This window comes from Mollisia scopiformis (genome assembly GCF_001500285.1).
Source record: "Mollisia scopiformis unplaced genomic scaffold LY89scaffold_2, whole genome shotgun sequence".
Lineage (NCBI taxonomy): Eukaryota > Fungi > Ascomycota > Leotiomycetes > Helotiales > Mollisiaceae > Mollisia > Mollisia scopiformis.
Window position 1 is genome coordinate 1319665 of NW_017263582.1, and position 21238 is coordinate 1340902.

The 21238-nt window shown below is 48.8% G+C and overlaps 7 protein-coding genes across 7 annotated transcripts; 3 read left to right on the plus strand and 4 right to left on the minus strand.

Annotated features, from left to right (window-relative positions):
- Positions 1-804: 804 nt before the first annotated feature.
- Positions 805-2826, minus strand: LY89DRAFT_573950 (cryptochrome; the record flags this gene model as incomplete). The annotated part of the gene is made up of 2 exons (XM_018208712.1): positions 805-2263; positions 2324-2826. The coding sequence occupies 2 exons, from the start codon at positions 2824-2826 to the stop codon at positions 805-807; spliced, it is 1962 nt and encodes a 653-aa protein (XP_018077771.1).
- Positions 2827-4626: 1800 nt separating this feature from the next.
- On the plus strand, positions 4627-5292 carry LY89DRAFT_181803 (uncharacterized protein). Its single transcript, XM_018205617.1, has one exon. It carries the CDS (start codon positions 4750-4752, stop codon positions 5209-5211), a length of 462 nt encoding a protein of 153 aa, XP_018077772.1. The 5' UTR covers positions 4627-4749; the 3' UTR covers positions 5212-5292.
- A 3391-nt stretch (positions 5293-8683) lies between these two features.
- On the minus strand, positions 8684-10051 carry LY89DRAFT_181763 (acyl-CoA N-acyltransferase). Its single transcript, XM_018205616.1, has 5 exons — positions 9748-10051; positions 9586-9668; positions 9300-9521; positions 9014-9206; positions 8684-8847 (listed from the first exon to the last, which is right to left on the minus strand). Exons 1-5 carry the CDS (start codon positions 9999-10001, stop codon positions 8835-8837), a joined length of 765 nt encoding a protein of 254 aa, XP_018077773.1. The 5' UTR covers positions 10002-10051; the 3' UTR covers positions 8684-8834.
- A 93-nt stretch (positions 10052-10144) lies between these two features.
- On the minus strand, positions 10145-12061 carry LY89DRAFT_777170 (FAS1 domain-containing protein). The gene is made up of 2 exons (XM_018222117.1): positions 10941-12061; positions 10145-10887 (listed from the first exon to the last, which is right to left on the minus strand). Exons 1-2 carry the CDS (start codon positions 11754-11756, stop codon positions 10246-10248), a joined length of 1458 nt encoding a protein of 485 aa, XP_018077774.1. The 5' UTR covers positions 11757-12061; the 3' UTR covers positions 10145-10245.
- A 938-nt stretch (positions 12062-12999) lies between these two features.
- On the plus strand, positions 13000-15148 carry LY89DRAFT_181885 (glutamate decarboxylase). Its single transcript, XM_018205618.1, has 4 exons — positions 13000-13140; positions 13200-13438; positions 13506-14760; positions 14824-15148. Exons 1-4 carry the CDS (start codon positions 13123-13125, stop codon positions 14977-14979), a joined length of 1668 nt encoding a protein of 555 aa, XP_018077775.1. The 5' UTR covers positions 13000-13122; the 3' UTR covers positions 14980-15148.
- Positions 15149-15664: 516 nt separating this feature from the next.
- LY89DRAFT_713883 (uncharacterized protein) lies at positions 15665-18776 on the minus strand (the record flags this gene model as incomplete). Its single annotated transcript, XM_018218086.1, has 1 exon — positions 15665-18776. The coding sequence occupies exon 1, from the start codon at positions 18491-18493 to the stop codon at positions 15665-15667; it is 2829 nt and encodes a 942-aa protein (XP_018077776.1). The 5' UTR covers positions 18494-18776.
- Positions 18777-19676: 900 nt separating this feature from the next.
- LY89DRAFT_663858 (uncharacterized protein) lies at positions 19677-20615 on the plus strand (the record flags this gene model as incomplete). Its single annotated transcript, XM_018212731.1, has 1 exon — positions 19677-20615. One exon carries the CDS (start codon positions 19677-19679, stop codon positions 20613-20615), a length of 939 nt encoding a protein of 312 aa, XP_018077777.1.
- Between the last annotated feature and the right edge of the window lie 623 nt (positions 20616-21238).

Here is a 21238-nt window from a genome sequence, read left to right on the forward strand (position 1 = left end):
CACCAGCGCACACCAGCAAGTCGTATACCCACTCTGAACGTCCTCCCAACTCGCACGATGTCGGACCGCAACAGAAACCATGTTACCTTGTTATGTTGGAACTAAGATATAAATACATTTAACCCACCAAACTAAACAATTCCCCACTAGACGCTCCCTCCTTTCACCCAAACCCCGTCCCCCACTTCAACTTCTCCCCTCTTTACAAGAACTATCAACTCACATCTGTCCAAATACCACACACGAACATTAACACCCAAAATCCCACATTGGATTGATGTAGAATGCATATCAAAAAATTTCAAGTCCTCTTCTCGTCTCCTTCGAACTAAGAAAGAAAGAAATTACCCCGCCTCCTTTTTTAGACGAGAGGGTCACGTGGACGGCTGGTTGTGTTTGTTATGTCAAGGAGGGAAGGAGAATTGCTTTTTCTTTGGTGAGATTTTCTGACGTATGGCAAGTTGGGTGGTTTTTGCACTGTGTCTGGAAGTGAGGAAGATGGACGAGTGAAGATATTTTTGAAGTGGAGAGTTTGATTGATGCTATGAAAGAGATTGTTTGTTCCATACGCAGAACAGAATTTGAGATGCTTGGATTGGAAGAGATAGACAATGAGCAAGATCTGACTCTATGTTTATTTGCTAAACTAAAGCCATTTGTGTTTTCATCTAGCTATTTAAGCTGTTTCATTTCCTTGCCAGACGCCCAAAATCGCGATCCCCAGCCCCAACTCCTAGCAATGCGATTATGCGTCGACACATACCTTCATACAGTATCTCCCCCAAGTGATGAGACTACTCAGACTCATTGATACTGAGCCTGCGCGTACTCCATAGTCCGAATCTCTCGATCCATCATCCCCATTCTCCTCTCATCTCTGCCACCTCGACCACCATAGAAGCCTCTAAAGTAGCCTCTCGAGGACCCATATCCACGGCCACCATAACCACCCCGATACTCACCACCTCGACCACCTCTTCCATCTCCAAAGCCACCACCGCCTCTAGGGCCTTCATTCGCACCCCCTCTTCCACCCCTATCATTCCTATCACCCTGACCCCTCTCGCCCCTCTGACGTCCAGGATGTCTTCCCCGCCTATTAACCGTAAAATCAATCCTCAACAACGGCCTCTCCACCCCCACCAACCCCTCCAATCCCAACTCCCCCCTCCTCTCCTCCGCCACCGTCCACGGCTGAAAGATCTCGCTCGGCTCGCTCAGCGCCCTCGTCTCCTCAACCCACATCTTGACGTACTCGCCCTGCGCATCATAGTCAAACGACTGCTTCACCGGATTAAAGATCCGTGCTTCGCCGCGAGGATCATTGCCTACGCCTGCTAAGTACTGCCAGTTACCCCAGTTGGACGACAGGTCGTAGTCAACGAGCATACTCTCGTACCACTCTGCGCCGATGCGCCAATCGAGCTTGAGGTGCTTGGCCAGGAAACTCGCGACGTTCTGACGAGCGCGGTTAGAGGTGTAGCCCGTGTGGTACAGTTCCCTGAGCGAGGCGTCAATGAGACCCATGCCTGTAGTACCATTGAGGAAGCGCTCGATCTGCTCTTTGATCTCTTGGGATGAGGCGCTGCGCGGTTGAGAAGGTGTACGCCAGCGTTGGTCGTCTTCTGCTTTGAAGCCGGACAGGTTGAAGAGCTTGGGGCCGAATTTGCGGGTGCAGAGACGCATGTAGTCGCGCCAGAGGAGCTCGAAGCGGATGCTGTATGTGCCGCCCTTTTCGGGCTCGCCTTGGCCGTAGCCTTCGATGGACGCGTATTCTGGGTTTGTGCCGTCTTCGAATGCGAGGAGGGAGGAGTGGATTTGGCGGGATGTGATGCAGCCTAGGGCTAGGTAGGCGGAGAGCTTTGTGGAGAAGTCTTCGCCGAAGAGGCCGTTGCGGGTAATGTGGTAGGTGGTGATGCTGCCGCTGGTGATGAGGTGGTTGAGGCGGGCTAGTGCATGTGATTCGCCACCTTCGAAGGGATGGGCAGATTTGGCTCCTTCAGGGTATGTTGGCGGATCCTTGATCAAGTCTTGGGCATTGAGAGGTTTGAGGAGGGCATTCTTGATACCGTCGAGGGTGGTTGGGATTGTGAAAGGGGAGTACTGGTTTGGAATCGAAGACTCGGATGGGTATTTCGGCAGCGAGCCCTTTTCAGGAGTAGGCAGAACAGCTCGAGGATGGTTGCGCAGAGGTTCGACAGTCTTGCGGTAGGTGGTGAAGATGTCGGAAAGTTCTTCGATGTTATCCAGGGGCAAGTCTCGGCTATTATTGGTCAATTCTGGTGGCTTGTGTGCCAGCGGCTGGTGAGAAACAAAAACTTACTCATCGATGAGATACTTTTCATCGTTGAAGAGCTTGAACTCAACGTCTGCTTCTCCGCAGGCGCTCCTGACTGCTCTCTCCTCACGATTTTCCTCGACTCCTTCCTCTGCGACCATCCACACTGCTCCAACTTTCAAGTCCGACTCGGTCAAGAACTCGTTGATGACTTTGTCAGCAAGACCAACGCGAACACAGAGGCCACTGTCAACCTTCTCTAGTCCGGTCTTCAAGTCCCAAACACACTCTGCTAAGAACTTGGCTCGATGTGGACCACAGCGCCAGAATCCGCCAACTTGACTGCGTGCTTCACGGTATGGGCTCTTAACTCCTGCACCCTCCTTCATGAAGCCAGAGGTCTCTAGCTGCTGGGCATTGAATACATACAGAGGGAGGAGGTGGGTGAAACCATGGTCCTTGTTGGTTGTGAGAGAGTGGAGGATGGGGTTATCAGACACGCGGAGGTCTCTTCTGACCAAGTAGATTAAGAGCTTCGAGTCAGACATCTTGCGTGCTTGGACGTGTTTTGTTGAGTGCAGAGCGTGGATTGGAGTACTGGTGAAGGCCCTTTGAACGCTGCGAAACATATAGCGGTCAAGTGATGCGTGTAATTGTCCTGGACAAGGAGAAAGAAGAAATAGTGATTTGTCGTATGCCGGTTGTGGGACGAACAAGGAAGACAGAGGCGGTGACTTGTAAGGTACTGGAGTGAAGAGGCAGAATACTGAGTTCTTGACGAGCTTGAAGGATCCAACAGATTGGAAATATTTATGCGTGTTTAGAAGCAGACGTGACACGTACAAGGACTTCTGAAGTACCAGACGGCGGGATGATGACGAATGTGTCAAGAGCGTGCTGGAAGACTCAAATAAGGGTAAACAAAGACGTAACCGGACAAATAGACGGATGTTGCAAATGTCCTAGAAGACACAAGCAGAAGTCGATATGGCTGAGGCTGTCCTAGAAGACACGTTCAAAGCGTGGGAACTATTGCCCTAGAAGACAAGAGTACAACAGCTTTGAATTGGAGGTGGAAGAAGAAACCAACGAAAAAAAAAATTTGGTAGGGAAGATGGACACGGAAAATAGTTATCGAAACACAAGGGACCACGATGGCGGAATGGCGTGCATGTGGGGGGTGGGTCGTGTGTGGTGGGCCAGGAAGGAGGGAACCCCGGCAGAAATTCAGTTGGTTGGTTGAAAAGGGTAATTAATGGAGCGGTGTTGGTAGGATGAGCGTACGACTACTGGTAGCTGGAAGATGGGATGGAATTGCACGACTAGGATTGCTTCGAACATGGGAAAGACGAGAGGAATACAAAGTCATGAACGCATAACTGATTGAATTGGGTTTAACTCGATCTTAGAGTACCCGCAGCTAAAGTGTACCTACATCTTCGAGTCTCCACACTTCCCTTGTATCAAGCGTATACTCTTTAATCGCCGACGACAACAAGCGCATTTAGAGGATGTTAGGTTACCAAGAAACTCGCTCGTTTCGAGGGGCTCAGCTGCACCCATTCGAGCATTCCCAAGATAGATACCTTGATGCAAGTTACTTCAAGAAACTCACTCGTCTTCATGGTATGTCTTACCCACCTTGTCTCTTCTGCATTGCGGCAGGGACGTGCGTAGACAGTTAGACACTCGCACATGCATACATACACATATATACGTACTGTACATGTTTGTTCCAATCGCAACTGAATCTTGGTACGAGTACGCGACGCTCTCCATATATGCGAATGCGACGTGCTTTCTCAATTCAGCAATATGTTCATGTTTTCATTCGAGCAGAGGCGGTCAAGCGCAACTTCTGATGGCTGTGCTAGCCTCTGATCTCCAGCCCATAATCGATGTTCTTGGAATCGCCGGACACTAACCGATCTGGGCATAGACGATCACTATTTTAGCTCGAGATCCTAGCGCCATCGGAATTCCTGATCGAGCGAACCTCTGTCACGATCTGGGCTGGGGTTGATCCAACCACGAAAAGCTTCCCTCTTCTATCCTATCCATTACTCGTGCAAAGATCGCATACCATCATGTTCTATACAAAACGAGTATGGGCAACTTTTTCCCGGCAACTTTCCCGCTTTCCAACTGAGTAATGCCTCTCTTGTGAGACAGTTCAGCCCGGCAAGTTCCTCGCTATCAGAACTTTCCTCCTCTCTGGCGCACATCCACACCACATGCGGCGGGGTTGATGCGGGTACAGTAACCTAAAAAGAGCCCTGCATCGATCGACAGCTCACTTTTACCGTCCTCCAGCATCGCAAGGCTGACAGCCTCTAGGACCCCCAGCAATGGTGACACCAGCGCCCGTTACCACCAAATGGCAGGAGAGGGACAATGGATCTCGAGGTTGTGCTGCGCCGTATGTTGCCAATCTCTACCACGCCAGAACAACTCACAAATAAGCAACAACCATGGCGTTGGGATATGCTTCCTTCCATTGGAGCCGGTCTATTCATATCCGCTGTGCTCCTGCACAAAATGCAACCTCTCTTCGTTACCATAGTTTAAAGGAAACTCCCCCACTCTACCGACGCAGAAGTGACAGATCGACCTCTCATGCAGACAAATCTTTTTCTAATCAAATCCATCAGCTGCATCCGAATTGGTTTCGACAAAGAATGCTTCTGTACAACGTCGCTACGATAACCAACCATTTCGGAACGGACTCACCGAAGGACGTCTTTTCCGCGAGTCGCACTTGGCGGCTCGTCCCATATTATTTGTGGCATATGGTTCTCCCTGCAGGATTTTCCCTTCCAGAACCCCATGACTGCCGATATGTCGCAGCTTTTTGCGCCTCAAAGGCGTATGTTTTGTATATTAGCGCCAAAGTTCGCTATTCGAGGTCGTGTCTTACAATGCCGGCGGTCTGAGAAGCATCGGAGGCCGGCACTGAGGAGTGGCTTTGCCCGGACAACACAGCATAAACTCGCATTTGGTGTATCTATTCTGGAGGTGGCTTTATATGCATATCCGAAAAGGCCGGCATCAGATAACCGTCCTTGAAACCGACACAAGATGTACCGAGCGTCTGGTTACTCCACTTTCCTGTCTCTCACAGCCCCATTGTCACTCGAGAAACTTTTCCAATGGGGGTCACCACTGCAGCCGAAAATTTTCTGGGGACTCTTTAAGCGAAGAAGCCACCGAAAAAAGGGGCGTGCAAAGAAGCGAGAACTACTCAACCTCATGTGCAATATCTCTACTATATTCTGCGCCGTATTCCGCGATACCTGAAGAACAATGCTCCTTTCTTGGTCTTCGACGATTAGGAAAGCATTGACTTGGCAGGTGCACTGCGGAATTCATCCTTGGCCCTCCACGAGGTACCAACATGGACACAGTGCAACGCTCAACGCCATTGTTACTCAAGATGGAAACCGAAACCTCGATACCAAACTTCGAGGCTACCAATATTTCAAAGGATCAAGCCACTTGACTAAGTGGCAAATAAGGTACACCCGAGCAATCAGCATGCCCTGCCTCGAAGACATTTCCATGTCTGATGACAGAGAGGGAAATGAGAGAAGAATTCCAGATTCCATGTCCAAGACTTAACCTCCTGACACGCACGTGGACACCATATCACTTCAAAGATCTATTGATCAACACTCATCACGATGTGCCTGCTGATCTCCCGCAAGGAACCATTCCCTTGGGATTCGGGAGCGTTGTACATGTACACAAGACACGGCACGGCACATGTGCTACATACTGCATCTGCATCTGCATTTACAACCACAAGTACCTTCTGAGTGATTTCGAAAAGCCACTCTTCGTACTTGGTCCTGTCATTGTCTCAATACTTCTTTTGCAGGCCCATGGTAGAGGGCCAAGCCAAATCTAAGCTGCTCCTGCATCTCTTTTCAGCTCCATCTCCGAAGCTGGACCACTTGTCACTCTTGACATAATTCATGTTCGCCATGCTCCGTGCAGCTGCTTCAGAGCCAAGACACTGCAGCATCCAGGGTCCAATGCATTTTCCTACTTTTAAACACCACAGCATAGCCAACTCTCCTCTTCTTCAACCTAGTTCCTACTTGTTTCAAGCTTCTAATATCGGTTTCAAGTGCTTCCTCTACACCCTTGATCCCTGGCTCTCGGGTGATACAACAGCGTCATTGAACCAGACTATCAAGCATTATACTTTGCCAAGTCCTGCACACGTTCTCGTTGAGCCTCGACAATGCCCACAAGTGGTCAATGTCTCGTCCTAGGTTACAAGCGTACCAGACATCAGGTCATTGCGGCGAGTTTTATCAGCCTCCATCCATACTACTTGCTATCTTATCTCTATTTTCGAGCCTCTACATCCCCTCTTTTCAGCTTGCGCATGTACGAAAAGCGCGGACATCCACTCCCGCCCTCATTCCTAGGCTGGTGATGCGATAGTTGCAGCCTGGAATGAGAGCATTGTGATAATCTCTATTATTCTGCACTTTGGTTTTGAGCATAGAGTGTTTTGTTCTGCTTTCCATGTTTCTTCCCGGGTCTCCGAGCATCAACGTATGCAAACCACTACACATGTATGCCATGCAAGCAATCATTGGCGCTATAAGCTCAGTTAATATCAGACCATAATGACGAAGTTAGAAGTCAATCTATGCTCACTGTCTACCATGGCTCCTTTCTTTCTCGCTACTTCTTACCCCTCCGCAATTCTCTCTCTATCACAAGTTTGCTTCTAAGTCAAAAACCTCCATCTCAACAAATCCCTACACCGCCAGACGAGATATGATAACGACAAAGCTGCCATTATCGCTCATTCCAACCGAACCAAACTCCATGTCAACCCAACACCACCAACCCCTCTACCTCAAGCCTCCAAGCCACCGACGCGCCTGCACACCCATCCATCCACAACAGCGTTACAAGCGCAACAGACATCAGACCATTATGACGACTGACGGTTCAGCCACGTGCAATTAATCTATATTGTGTTACCTTTCTCCACAGCAAGCACGTGCTTGTCCTCCTTCACACAGACATTCATCACACGTGCATATCCCTGGCTAAGTTAGTATGGAAACACTGTGGCAAAGTTTCGAGCCGCATGCAAGCTATTTTCGGTATGCTAGTAGTTAGCTCTGAGATCTGCCTTATAATGAGCTGAAAATTTATACTTTTTCACGGGTTTTCAACGTGCAAGTAGAGCACTTTTGGGAAGAACCTGTTCTGATTTCAGGTACAACAATGAATTTTCTTCAAAGTCTACCTAATTCTAGAACAATCAAATCTCTCTCAATCTCCATCTCCAAATTTATCATTCCTCAATAAAAACACAAACTAAGAATCGACAACAGAAAACCAGCTTTACAACAACCCAAACAACCGCACGCTCTCATCACCGCCAGCCTCTAGCCTTGAAACCAGCCTAATCCTCCACCACATAAGCAGTGTTCCCGGCTCCATGTTCCCGGCTCCATATCCTGCCTCGACATCAGCTCTCTCGACATCAGTATTCTGTGTATCTATTCGTAAAAGAGCGCTCTATTTATGGGTACGATTCCCGCTACTCACCATTTCATAACGAACTCCTTCTTATCCATTCACGCCTTTCCAACAGATCCATTCCTATTCATTCACGCTCTTCTACTATTCTTCTTCGTTTTTACACCCCCGCTGATTCACCCTTGTGTTTCGATACCACTCCTACCAAGTCCCCGGCTCCACACCTGCTCTCTGGATAGTAGGATTGTTGGCTTCTATTCGTAGAAGAGAGCAGAAAGAGAGCGTGGTCTATTTATAATTACGTTTCTTGCCACTTACCATTTCCCACTGTCCTCTTTTAAACCAATTCAAAAATTCACGTATATTCAACGTCTACTTTCTTCTTCATTCACCATTTTCCAACGAACTCCTTCTTCTTCATTCGCCAATTCCCACCGTCCTCTTCATATCAGATTCACCTCTTTTCGTCGTTTCAATAATTCACGTGATCGATTGAAAGAAGACGATAAATAGACCTCCCCCCCTCTCTCTCTCGCCAGCTTCTTTGCCAGCTTAGAGGTTTCAATGGCATCAACGTTGGTGGCGATGCGCCGGGGACAGGATGCTGCTGTCGTGACCCCGGGGCCCTGGCAAGAAATGGTGGGTTGCTGTTAAAGGAGCGTCACGGGAGGAGGGGAGGGGTGGTTTGTTGTTAAATATTGATTTATCCTTCTCTCTTTGGGGGAAAGAGCTTTGATTGTCCATCTCAAAACCAAGTCTTAGCAAGAGAGTAGTTCTTTTCAACAATCCAGACTTTATAACCAAAGAAAGTCTCTAGACACGCCAAACAATCTCTTAGTACCATAGTAAGTCTGGTCTGGTACTCATCTTTATATAAATCCCAAACCCACTTTCCAGCGAAAAAGAATATCTGTCAACAACCCAGACTTCCCAACCTGCACAAACTCTTCGTTCGCACCAGACTATCTCCCAATCCCATTGTAAGTCAGGTCCGGTGCTCATCTTTATATCAATTCCAAGATCAAGTCTCAGGGGGAGGGTATTTTCAACAAAACAGACTTCCCAACCCAAACAAAGTCCCTGTTCACGCCAGACATTTTCCTACTCAAAAGTCTAGTCCAGTGCTTATTTTTGTATCAGTCCAAAAACTAATTTCCGAGCAGAGAATATCTGCCAACAACACCGTCTCCCCACCAAACACTCCCCTCCCCCTTCCCCCCTCACCTCTCCTCCCCCGGCCTATCAAACCTCCAACACACAACCTCCCTCTCCACCTCCCCCCACCCCTCATTCTTCCAAGCCGGCTTCAACTTCACCACCCCATCACCCCTCTTCCCGCCACATTTCTGCAACACCCTCTCACTCGCCTTATTCTCCGGATCCGTCTTCGCCACCAGCCATTTTACGTCTTTCCTTTCTGCGTCCATCCATCCATCCGTCAGCCTCAGAGCAAACACCGAGAAGGGGATCGGGGAAGGGAAAGCAGAGAGGAAGAAAGAAAAAGACATACGCGGCAGTGTCCAATAATATCCAAGGAACAAAGAAAACGCTTCGGTTGCGAACCCATGGTTCCAATAAGAAGCGTTGAGACAATACCCCGTCTCCAGCCCCTGCGGCGACGGCCGGTTCGTGCCTGTGATGCCGATGCATTTCGGTTCGCCTTTCTCGTTCTTTACCGCCACTCCTAATTTACGGGTTTCTTCTACGTCTTTTAGGAGGATTGCGAATTTATCTTTTTTTTGAGGTTTAGATTTCTATTCCTTTTTTTTTTTTTTCTTTGGAAAGGGGGGATGAACCAATATCGGGATTCTCCTCATTCGGCAAAATTTTCTTCATAAACTCCTTACTCTCTTCCACGCTTTTCATTACTAACCTGGTCCTAGCAGCCTCAAATTATTAGCTTGACCCCGTTGTTAAGGAGAGAAGGGAGACAGGGAGAGAGGGAAGGGGAGACAAACGACCATTTAACAGCTTCTTCGCTTGTCCAGAGTTCGTGGAAGTCGGAGAGATGGGTTAGGGATAGGGGTTCGAGGTATATCCTTTCTGTTTGGATGGAAGAGAGGTTTGGGTGTTGGGTGTCCATTTTTGGGGGTTTTGGTTTAGTTGGGTAGTTGGGTAGAGGAAGGAGAGGGGAATTTGGGAGAGGTGATGTTAAGTGTGAGTCATGAGGATCTATCCGGGGAAAGGAGAAGGGGATAAGCGGACCCTGCATGAGGAAGTGATTTGTGATTTGAGGGTGTAGTGAAGGATCGAGAGAAGGGCGTATGGGCAGCTCGTATGGGGAAAGTGGGGGAGGGGTGGTCACGTGGGTGGTGGGGTTGAAATGGGAGCCGTTGGATTGTTCGAATGGAGTTTACTTTCCAACTATCCTATCCAATGCTAGATATCCTATCTTTGTTCGTATGAATACTCCCTAGTCAAATTTTCTCATATCCTACAAACCCTCACCCATCCACCTACAACTCCTTATAAAAAACCTCCAACCTCTCCTTAAATTCCTCCAAATCCATCTCCTCCTCCACCATCTCACTAGCTCCCCCAGGTGTCTTGGGCGGAATCAAGATACTAGACAAAATATGAATAACCCCATCCCTCGCAATCCCATCCTGGACCGCGACACCCGAGAATCCATTAATCTTAATAGTAATCCAGCCCCCATACCGCGCGACATCGATCGCGAGACTCTTATCCTCCAACAGCGTCGGGAGATCAACATGAAACCTGCCCTTTGGGATCTCTTCTCCCTCAAAATCCATCCCCTCACCCTCAACGTTCTTCGCTTTGTAAAATGCATCGGAATACAAAGTCTGGTTGGCCACAACGTGGTATTTAAGCAGAGCTTTCAGGTACTTCTCGCCGTATTTGGAGAACAGGAAAGCGTTGATCTTGGGACCGAGTTTCTTGAAGGCAAAGTTTGAGGGGGCGAAGAATGTTCCGCCGGTGTGGGGCGCTTCTTTGAGGGCGTCGAAGAGGCCGGTTTTTACGAGGGCGAGTTGCAGGGTGGAGAATTCGCCGGGGAGGAGGGAGATGATTGTTGTTGCCGGGGGAGGGGGAAGGAGGAGGGAGTCGATGCCGTGGATTACGCCGTTGCTGCCGAACTGGATTGGTTAGTTAGTAGTTGTAGTTTAGAGGACAGGGAAAAGAAGCTTACGATATTGATAGCGATGATTTTGCTGTAGAAGTTGATGTTTAGGCCTTTGGGGATACCGAACCCGACGCGCAGACGTTGGGGCTCGCCACCAAGGGCATCTTCACCGAGGATGGTGGGAATGGTGTGAGTTACCAATACTCGGCCAGCGGGGTAGTATTCGGGAGAGACGTGGTAGGCGAGAACCTTTTTGATCAATTCTTTGGATGGCTTCTTGCCGTGTTTAGGGATCTTTTCGAACGCAGCATCGGTGGGAGCGAAGACGGTGTAGTTGGCAGCGGTACCGTTCAAAGCATCAACGAGATCAGGGTATTCGTTGATGAGCTTAGCAAGCTTAGTAGTGTACTTGCTCTCTGAAATGAGCTGGTACACGGTCTTATTTGCGTGCCCATGCTTGTGGGGAGGATGACCACGGTGTGGTTTGTGAGGACGACCATGGTGTGGGGGTTTATGGTGACCATCGTCTTCGGTCCATGGAATGTCAACATCCTCCACCGTTGAAATGGCAGAGTCGAGCCAGCCTTGAGTATCGAATTTGGTCATGGAGTGATGGCATTCGAAAGTGTTCTTTATTTGCTCACCGGCCTCGGAGGCAGCATTAAGAGCATTGTCGATGGCATTTCCACCGAAAGCAACGGCATCTTTGAAGCTCTCTTCGACGTCGGACCAGACATCTTCGACGCCACCTTGTAGCCTGTCGAGGAATGTTTGAGATTCCTTTTGAGACTCGAGGACAAGTTGGCTAGCAACCTCTTCATCTGGAATGACGAAGGCAGAAGTGAAAGCCGCAAGCGGCAATAGAGTAGTGATTAACTTCATACTGATGATGTATTATCACGATTGATGAAGTTGTTGAAGAGATGGAGGGAAAGAAGGAAGCTTTGAGACGTAAGAGAATAGACTAGCAGTTGGATGACGCTTGTCGCCAGTTTAAGGTGTGATGGCGAATGAGCTGATACAAGCTTGTTTCGTCAGCTCGGGAGCAACATGATTCGCGGAACGGGAGGGACAATGCATAAAATGTGAGTATACCAAGAAAGAGATTGGTTGCAGCAGTTGGCTTCTCCTCTTTTTCGTAGAATAGATGTCTCCGAACAGCATTCCTCATCCATCATAACTTGAGGCTTCCTCAGCTTGCGCGGCTTCAACTTCCAATGGCATCGTATCATACCATCACCGACGGATTCGTGTGGAGAGGCGTTGTAGATCCCTGTTACATTACCCCTCGATCGGTGTAAACTGACGCCGACGGAAGGGATGGTCATCGTAAGACTCTCTCGTTTTCGTGTAAAAAGCATGAATACGATTGACGAATGGGAAGGAAGAGAGATGAAGTTATAAACCTTGGAAGTTGGAGATTTCATGCGACAAGAGAATGGAGACAAACGATGTGTGGAAAGACGTCTTTTAAAGGCGTGGCCTCCGTCCTTTCAATGACTTACTTAGAACAATACATCATCCCAAATATCGAAAGATGCTATTTAGAGAATGGCATGTTGATTGATATCTTTTCCTCATCCCGGAATTGCCGGGGGAGCTTTCTCAGCTCTTATCGCTATCAGCACCAAATGTGGGGGATCACCAGATAAGGGAGGGATGAAGTGGGGACCCATCAGGGGAAGAACAGGAACAGGAACAACTTTCTTCGGATCTCATATTCAGTACCAACCCATCGGATTTCATATTTCATCCAACCCTTTTCTCATCTTTTCAGCCCCTCGAAAAACATCCTCAACTCGACTCGACTCGACTCGACTCCAAAGTCACGTTTCAGACCCAGTCAGCCAACAAGGATCAGAACCAAGCTTTTTCTAGCGGGGGACCTGACATTACGTCTTGGCTCCAGTTCGAGAAAAGTAGCAAACGCCGTTGAGTATTTTGATTCGGTATGGGAGGCATTGAAGCTGCCACAGCTTGAGGGATTAGTTGTCCATAACATGCAGAATGCCACATCAGTTCCACATTGCTATGCTGTTCTGTACTCCAGTAAATGCAGCGCGTGGTAGTGGGGTTGCTTCCAAGCGATTTCCTCTGTCGTCATAAGCTCAACGCTGTTTGGACCTGATTCAAAAGCTGTTCCTACCCCACATCTCCTTTCTTTCACTCTTCGTTTTTCAGAACTTTTCTTCTTTCTCTTTCACACAGAAATAGTTGATCTCAAGAATCATTCTAGATACCATCCAAGATGTCTCTCGCAAAGCACGTAAGTTCCAGCGCTCCAAGCTCATCTATTGTATGAGATTCTAATGATTCTCCCTTCAGGTCGATCCTGATGAGATCATCAGTGGCCTCCAAAAGATGCAGATGAATGAAGGAGGTCATAATCATGCTCACACGAAAGGCGGAACCTCACACATTACACCCTACAGCACTCGCTATGCATCCAAGCAAGAAATCTCCAAATTCATTATCCCACAAGAAGGAGCTCCAGCAGATGCAGTTCACCAAATGCTCAAAGATGAGCTGGATCTTGATGGCAGACCAAACTTGAATCTCGCCAGGTATTCCACTATTCTCTTCACCTATTATATGCTTGAAGCAAGATAGAGGTCTGACACAATGATACAGTTTCGTAGGAACATACATGGAAACCCACGCCGAACAACTCATGTTCGAAAACATCTCCAAGAACATGTCCGACGCAGACGAATACCCCGCCATGATGCAAATGCACGCCCGCTGCGTCTCCATCATCTCCCACCTGTGGGGCGTCCAAAAAGGCGAGAAAGCAATCGGATCCGCCACCACCGGCTCCTCAGAAGCCATCCACCTCGGCGGTCTCGCCATGAAGCGCCGCTGGCAAGAGAAGAGAACGGCAGCAGGAAAAGACACCTCGAAACCCAACATAATCATGGGCTCCAACGCGCAAGTCGCCCTCGAGAAATTCGCCCGCTACTTCGAAGTCGAAGCACGCATCCTGCCCGTGACCCAAAAATCCAACTACCGCCTCGACCCCGAGCTCGTCAAGCAGAACATCGACGAGAACACCATCGGCATCTTCGTCATCCTCGGCTCCACCTACACGGGCCACTACGAGCCCGTCGAAGAAATCTCCCAGATCCTGGACGCCTACGAGGCGGAAACCGGCGTCGATATCCCCATCCACGTTGACGCCGCGTCCGGCGGTTTCGTGGCCCCTTTCACGCACGCGAAGGCCGGGGGCCCGAAATGGAACTTCGAGCTACCCCGCGTGAAATCGATCAACACGTCCGGCCACAAATTCGGGCTGGTCTACGCGGGCGTCGGATGGATCATCTGGCGGGACGAAACGCTTCTGCCCAAGCACCTAGTCTTCGAACTGCATTACTTGGGCGGAACAGAGGAATCATATACCCTCAATTTCTCGCGGCCAGGAGCGCAGGTCATTGCGCAGTACTACAACCTGATCCATCTGGGTTTCAGCGGCTACCGCCAAATAATGGAAAACTGCATGTCGAACGCGCGCCTACTATCCAAATCCCTCGAAGCTACGGGGTGGTACACCTGCATTTCCGACATCCACCGCAAGAAAGGCGTCTTCACATTCCCCGGCGTCTCCGCCGCTGTCTTCAGCAAAGAGAACGAGACGTCCGCTGATTACAACGCCGGGTTGCCCGTCGTCGCATTCCGCTTCTCGGATGAATTTAAGCAAGAATTCCCGCACATCAAGCAAGTGGACGTGAGCAACCTGATGCGAGCCAAGCAGTACATCATCCCGAACTACCCGCTGCCGCCGGATGAGGAGAGCACGGAGATCTTGAGGGTGGTGGTGCGGGAGAGTATGTCGTTTGATTTGTTGGATCGGTTGATTTCGGATCTTTGTGCTACGACGCAGGGGCTTATTGTGAGTTCTCAAGCCCCCCCTTTCTGAAAATATGGAAATAAGGAGAGCGCTAACAACAAACAGGATAACGATAAAGGAGACCTCTCCATCCTCGGCGGGGCAAGGGATAACAGCGCCGAGAAGAAACACTCGAGCACGGGCTCTCAGCCTCATAGTAAGGGCCAAGGACACGGTGGCAAGAGACCGATGACTGAGGGTGTTCATCGTGCTGTTTGCTAGAGCGTTGTGGCGTTGAACCGATGCTATGAGAGGAATTTGGGGGAGGAGAGGAGGGAAGCGAAGTATCCAAGAACAAAAAGCAATGCCAGATATTCCCCAATTACCTACCTATGTTCTGCCATTCTTCTTCTTGCCTCCTTTTCTTCAATGCCTGCCGAACTTATCAGAGTGTGTTTGGCTCGAGCTCGTATGCTAAAGTGCATGCACCATACAATTTGAAAAGGGTGCACTCACACAAGAAAAGCTTCGCACTTTAGGTAGCTTGCATTTTTGAAGGTACTGTACAGAACCTTTTCTCGCATCCTTGAACGCACGATACACATCTATAGTGCGGGAAAATGGCCCATTTTCGAAAGAATGCGCACTTGTTCCACTTCGTATCCTCGGAAAATGGTACTTCAAAATGCGAGCCATTAATTGGTCCTAGTCGTACTCTCAATCAACTATTTCCCTATGCACCAGCACTACTTCCTAGCTCGTTTATCCAGTTTATGCCCCTCGTTGCCGAGCTCTATTCCTATCATTATCCCCATCCGAAACTACTATTAGTAATGCTCTATCCCTTGATACTCCATACAAAGTATCCCATCACCTCTTATCCCATGCCGCGCCAATAGCAGCTTCAGATTGATCCATAAAAAGACCCTTCAGCTCCACAAAGACAGTTCCAGTACTGTGATGCCTCTCACACCAACTCAAACTCCCTCCCCTCCAACCCCATCCCCATTCCCCAAACTTGCCCCTCCATAACTCCATGCACATAACACTCCCCCACAACCTCCCACCCACCCTCTCCCCTCCCCCTGACCACAGTAGGAGTCTGCATCCCCCCAAAAACCACCACCTGGTCGCCGACCCTCGACACCGGCGGCACTACCCCAATAAACCCTTTCCGAGTAACACAAACGCGTCTCCCACCCCAACACCTAATCAACGGATGCGAATACGCCGACATCTGCACAAATTCCTCCTGTTCCCTCCTGTCCATCACCACATTCCCTCTAACCCTCTCCGGCTCCCTCGCAATATCCGCCCAGAACCGCTCGTACATCTCGAATTCCCTCACCAGGGTGGTCGGAGCAGGGTTTTCCTTCAAACTGCGATTCCCTATCATGGTCCGCCAGAAGGCTTCTCGCAAGCTTTGGTTTGGTACGCCGGAGTAAGGTTCTTTGGTCCAAGGGGACCAGATGACTAGGTCGTAGGACTCTTTGAACAGAGCTGGTTTTTCTAGGATGAGGTCTGAGGCGTTCCATTCACCGGCTAGAAATGGCGAGACGTTCCAGATGGGACCGAGCTCCATTATGTCGTCGAAGAGAATACCGTGTACGAAGAGACTCTTCCTTTCGACTCGGGCCTGCACTGGACCGGGTCCTCCTGCTTTATAATTCATCTTTTCGTTACAGAAAGATAGCGGCGATCCTTCTTGTATGATGGCCCAGTTTGGAACCCACGATGGCAGCGATGTAGTGGATTGTAGATCATTTTCGGGGATGGAACCAGAAGCAGCGAGCATCTTGGCCGCATCGCCCGAAGATACTAGGCATTCGGCTGCATTGATATAGACCTCTTCCCACGTTTTGTTGGTGCTTTCGGTTGGCTTAAGTAGTCCTTTTGGGAGACGAGAGCACATACCACGAATTGCGAAGAGCTTATCCTTAGGCTCTTGGGCAATGAAATGTCGACAGGTAACAAGCAGTTCTCCAAGCGATCGATCTTCATTCTTTTGAACAGATTGCCGAATTCGGTCCATCCGTCCGATTGTCGTGCAAGCAGCTGGTGGTGCTACTCGAGCGCCCACAGAATCTCCCTGTTCTAGCAATGGGCCACTTAGCATTGGGTTTTCGCCAATGATAGTAATGGCGTCTACCAGATGAGTCCATTCGATCTCAAGATCTCCATATAAGATTCGCAGTGAAGGCGGTAGTGCTACCTCTTGCACGACCCACATCCGTTCAAACCAAGGGTTCGTCAGAAGCTGTCGAAAAGCCTTGACACGCCAGGAAAATCGTTGCGGGCCATATATTTTAACCCAGGCAAAATGATTCGACTTATTTCTGACATTGGAGATGCGAAGATCGTCCAGAAGATCTGCCGCACCTGACACCATATGATGTTTGATCATCTCGTTCTGGTATTCGATTACACCTGGACTCGTGGCCCTGTTGGTCCATCGATCTCCTACCCAGTCACCCAGAACTTTGCGAACCTCTTCCTTGAAATCCAGCGCATTTGGATCTACTAGAAGAGCAGCAGAAACAATGTATGCTTTGCGATATATGTCTTCCATGAGCTCAATCTGTAGGGCCTTTTCGATTTGATCATCTTGATTGATACACACGGAATCGAGCCAAACTAATTTGGGTTGCCAGAAAGAACTTCGGTTCTTCAGGACCTCAAGAGCGTTTGGAGTCACCATGACGATACGTCCATTGACGGAAATACTCTTGTCTGCTCTTTTGTCACCCCAACGATATGAGATGGCCTCGTAACGGGGAACAGAGGATAGCGGAGTCTGAAATAGACTGCATATTATTGGTCCTTTGGGATGTCGTGGATGAATGAGCAGGAGACGGATAGTGTCTTTTTCTCGAATAGGTGAGCACTCGAAAGGCTCGAGTATGGTGACTTCAGGTTGCCGCCTCGTCCGATAGCGAGAAGAACGCAAACTACCCTTAGCAACTTGAAAGGTTGTGAGCATAGTGTACCAAAGGCTGGGAGTACCCCAATATTGCATCTTGTAGAACACCTTGCCTCGAATAAGGATCCAGATATTATTCAACACGTACATAAGCAGTTGGCCTAGCACGTAACGCTCAAAATTCTTGTAGAGAATTCGTCCAATCAGACGACAGATGTCGAATCGTTTTGGCCAGATCCAATCCAGAAACTCGAAGAACAGTAGTCTAGCCAGGGGCGTGGTTGCACGAGACGCAATGTGGAAATATCGCTGGACAAGGAAAAAGGATTGCAGCACAAAATCGGTACCGAACTCGGTCATGGGCAATAGCTTGAAGATAGCGATATGTCCCCAAAAGAACGTATCATTCTCAAACGTTCTGTCTATGAGCTGGTTCAAAGGCACCATAGCCAATGGAGACGAATGACGATGTAAGATGAGGGTTATGGCGAACCAAAACAGGATTGTCTTGATGAAGTCGATAGCTTCTGAGAAGGCTTTTTGGAATTCTTTTGAGTTCTTGCGATTGGCCTCTGATAGCCATTCGACTTTCAAGAGAGGTCCAAGCTGGTAGGCGATCATATACAAGATGTATACGGGATTGTCAGCCATCAGAGTGAGGGTTGTAAAGTTGGAGATATGGAGTTGGAGACACCAGGCAAGGCGGCCTAGAAGCTTAGCAGTCACTCTATCCAACAGAAGTTTCAAGGATGCGAGATGGATCAGCATTCGTAGAGACGATGGTGGTTGTATTTCCATAGACGCAGGCTGCTCCTTCATAGCTGGTGGAGGCTTCTGCATACTGGGGTATTCCTCATCTGGCGGTTGCTCCTCCATAACGACGATTCAAGGGGTCGAAACGATGCCTGCGAAGAACAATAAGAATTAGATTTTAGTCAAGGACACTCGACAGTCGTGTGATCAAATGTTGGCCATAACGAGGGAAGGTAGAGGAATCGAAAGCCTTGCAGTGGGCATTGCAGCTGAGCCACGCCATGACTGATAGCCTGACAGGTGCAACAACTCCATTTGCGATGTTTTAGACCCTGTATGACTTGAAGATTGAAGCATGACACTAAATCTGGAGGAAAACACGCAAGAAGAAAAGGCTTGATTCACTTGAAAGTATCTATGTAAAGCCTCAAGATGCGGAAAGAGCGTTGGAGCTTATGTGGGTAAGGTAACTGCCGAACACCACGTGATTGGAACTCTCGTCGTGCATGAAGGGCAATTGTTTCGTGCGATGCTTCTAGATTCATCTACAGTATCAAGTTAAAGTTCGAATATTGCGTGAACAGTTTCCCAAAGCTCTAGGGTTTCCACTGTATTAAGAACCTCAGCAACCTCACCATCCCCCGTCACAATCTCCTCATTCAAGGAAACCCCCCGTCCACCAAGAGCCTCAATCTAGATTTCATCTCTCAGCGGCTCCCTCATCTCTAAAACAAAAGCCTTCTACCTATCTCCCACCCTACCAGCCCGTACGTGTGGGCATAAACACCCAGCCATCCCAATGGATTCACTCTCGGCACTTTCCAAAGCAGAACCATCCTCCGGACAAACTCATTACCGCAGCCAGCCTCCGTCAAGAAACAAACAACGGAACGCATAAAAGCGCATCTCGGATCACGGTTCTCCATTGGGCTTCCTGCCCTGGCAGCAGATCATCGAAAATAGTGTCTGAGCGCTACGACGTTGAAGGTTCGGGTAGCGAATTAGAGGTTTCTTGCCCTTGGCCTTGCATCAATCTTCGACCCCTCCATGCAGCATCAACATGCATGGGAAGGAGGAAATTTCGAGCATGCATGGGGAGGGGGGTGTGCACGCGCCGGAGATGCATTTGTAGAGGATCTTTTTTTGTTTGGTTGAGTTGATTATTTTTCTCCTTACCCCGCGCGTTTGGTTTTGAAGTTCGTTGATTTTGAGTTTGGTTGTTCTTCTTGAATTTGTTTCTAAGCTTGATTCCTGGTTTTGGTGAGATATGTATTCCTCGTCGTAAGAGTTCTGCAAGCGAGCGAGGATGGGCGAAGCGCGAGATGGGGACCAGAATTGTTTCCCCGGCGCGTCGTCTTTCTATTCTGCTCGATTACTGTGGAAAGTTCTTTCTCAGACCAAAGCCATTGTCTCGGTGCTGAAAGCTGAGAAAAATGGAGTGAAGAGGAAGATTTCTGTTAGGAAGACGAGGACGAGAGAGTGGGTTGAGAAAGGCGGTTATACGGACCCCGAGAAGAGGAGGAGAAACGTCAAAACGAGTTGTTATCTCTGCAAGTTCGTCTCAATCCCCTCTTTCTTTCACTTGGTCTTTTCTAACGAGAAAAGATTACGCCCCTTAAACGCCTCAAATTCAACCCTCGATTTACCATACTTTTCCCCAGCAAACTATCCTCCTTACCAAGAAAGCATCACCTACCTCCCCATAACTCGTTCTCAACCACCGGCCCTACCTCGAAGATCGACGTCTCTACCCTATTACAAGATCTTGAAGCAACTAAAACGTTTACAAATCGTCACCGGACCACATCCCCCACTTCTGGATTTTCGACTCCGAGACATGGAAGAGGGATTAATCTGGCGGAGCGTTGCTGAAAACAAAGCTAGAGACGAGATCTGGAAATTGGCACTGCAAATTTCCCATGAGGAAAATTGCGTGAGGGAATTACTTCTAGCAATCGGGAGTTCGCGGGGGCGGGAAAGGCATTGTTTGCACGCATTGAGAGAACTTCGAGCACTCCTCGCGCAAGGAAGACGGGTCTGGGAAATTTCTTTCCTTTCAATCTATTTGCTCGCGTATCTCAATACCCTTCTTGGAGACAGGAGAGCGGTACGGTGTTGGATGAGGACGGCGTACCGGGTTTTAAAAGGCGCTTTGAGGGTTTTTGGTGCGGATGAGGAAGGGATGAGGTTACCGGAGATGATGATTGATGTTGTGGGTGCTTTTCGGAGGTTGGAGTTGAGGTGAGGTATTTGGAGTTGGGAAAGTTTTTGGATGACGGGCTATGTGCTCCTGACTTGTGGAACTCGGGGCGTATGAGGAACGTGGATGGGCTTTACGTTAATGTGGCAGAATGACCTTAGAAGCTCTGATCCTTGGAAGCTTGTTCCTGGGAATGCCACCAAAGATCTAACATAATGAACATAAATTTGCGGATACATTGGGAAGGACTTTTCGGTACTTGGAATAGCACAGCTCAAGTATAGACAAAATGAAGTAATGTCAACGTTTGTGGAGAGCGTTGGAGTCCCATCTGAACCCGCGAGATTCCACCATCAACTTCTCAACCTTAATGCTAACATAAGTATGGGCCAAGCTATTGGAAGTAACTTTGGCTTGCGTTTGATTGCTCTTTTCGCAGAACTTCCTCTTTGTCTTGCACTTGCTACTGGCTAGGTACCGTTCGGAAAAAGCACGAGTCTTCAGCTATTCTATCTCAAGTGCATTTGGGGTTAGCAGATTTAATGTTCGATTCATGCCTAGAGAAAGCCCCTGCTCTTGAACTGCTTAAGTCTTCCTTCGTCAATCTCGAATTGATACATTGGATCTCTTTCCTCCTTGTGAATGTCATCCTTGGCGAATTTACAACT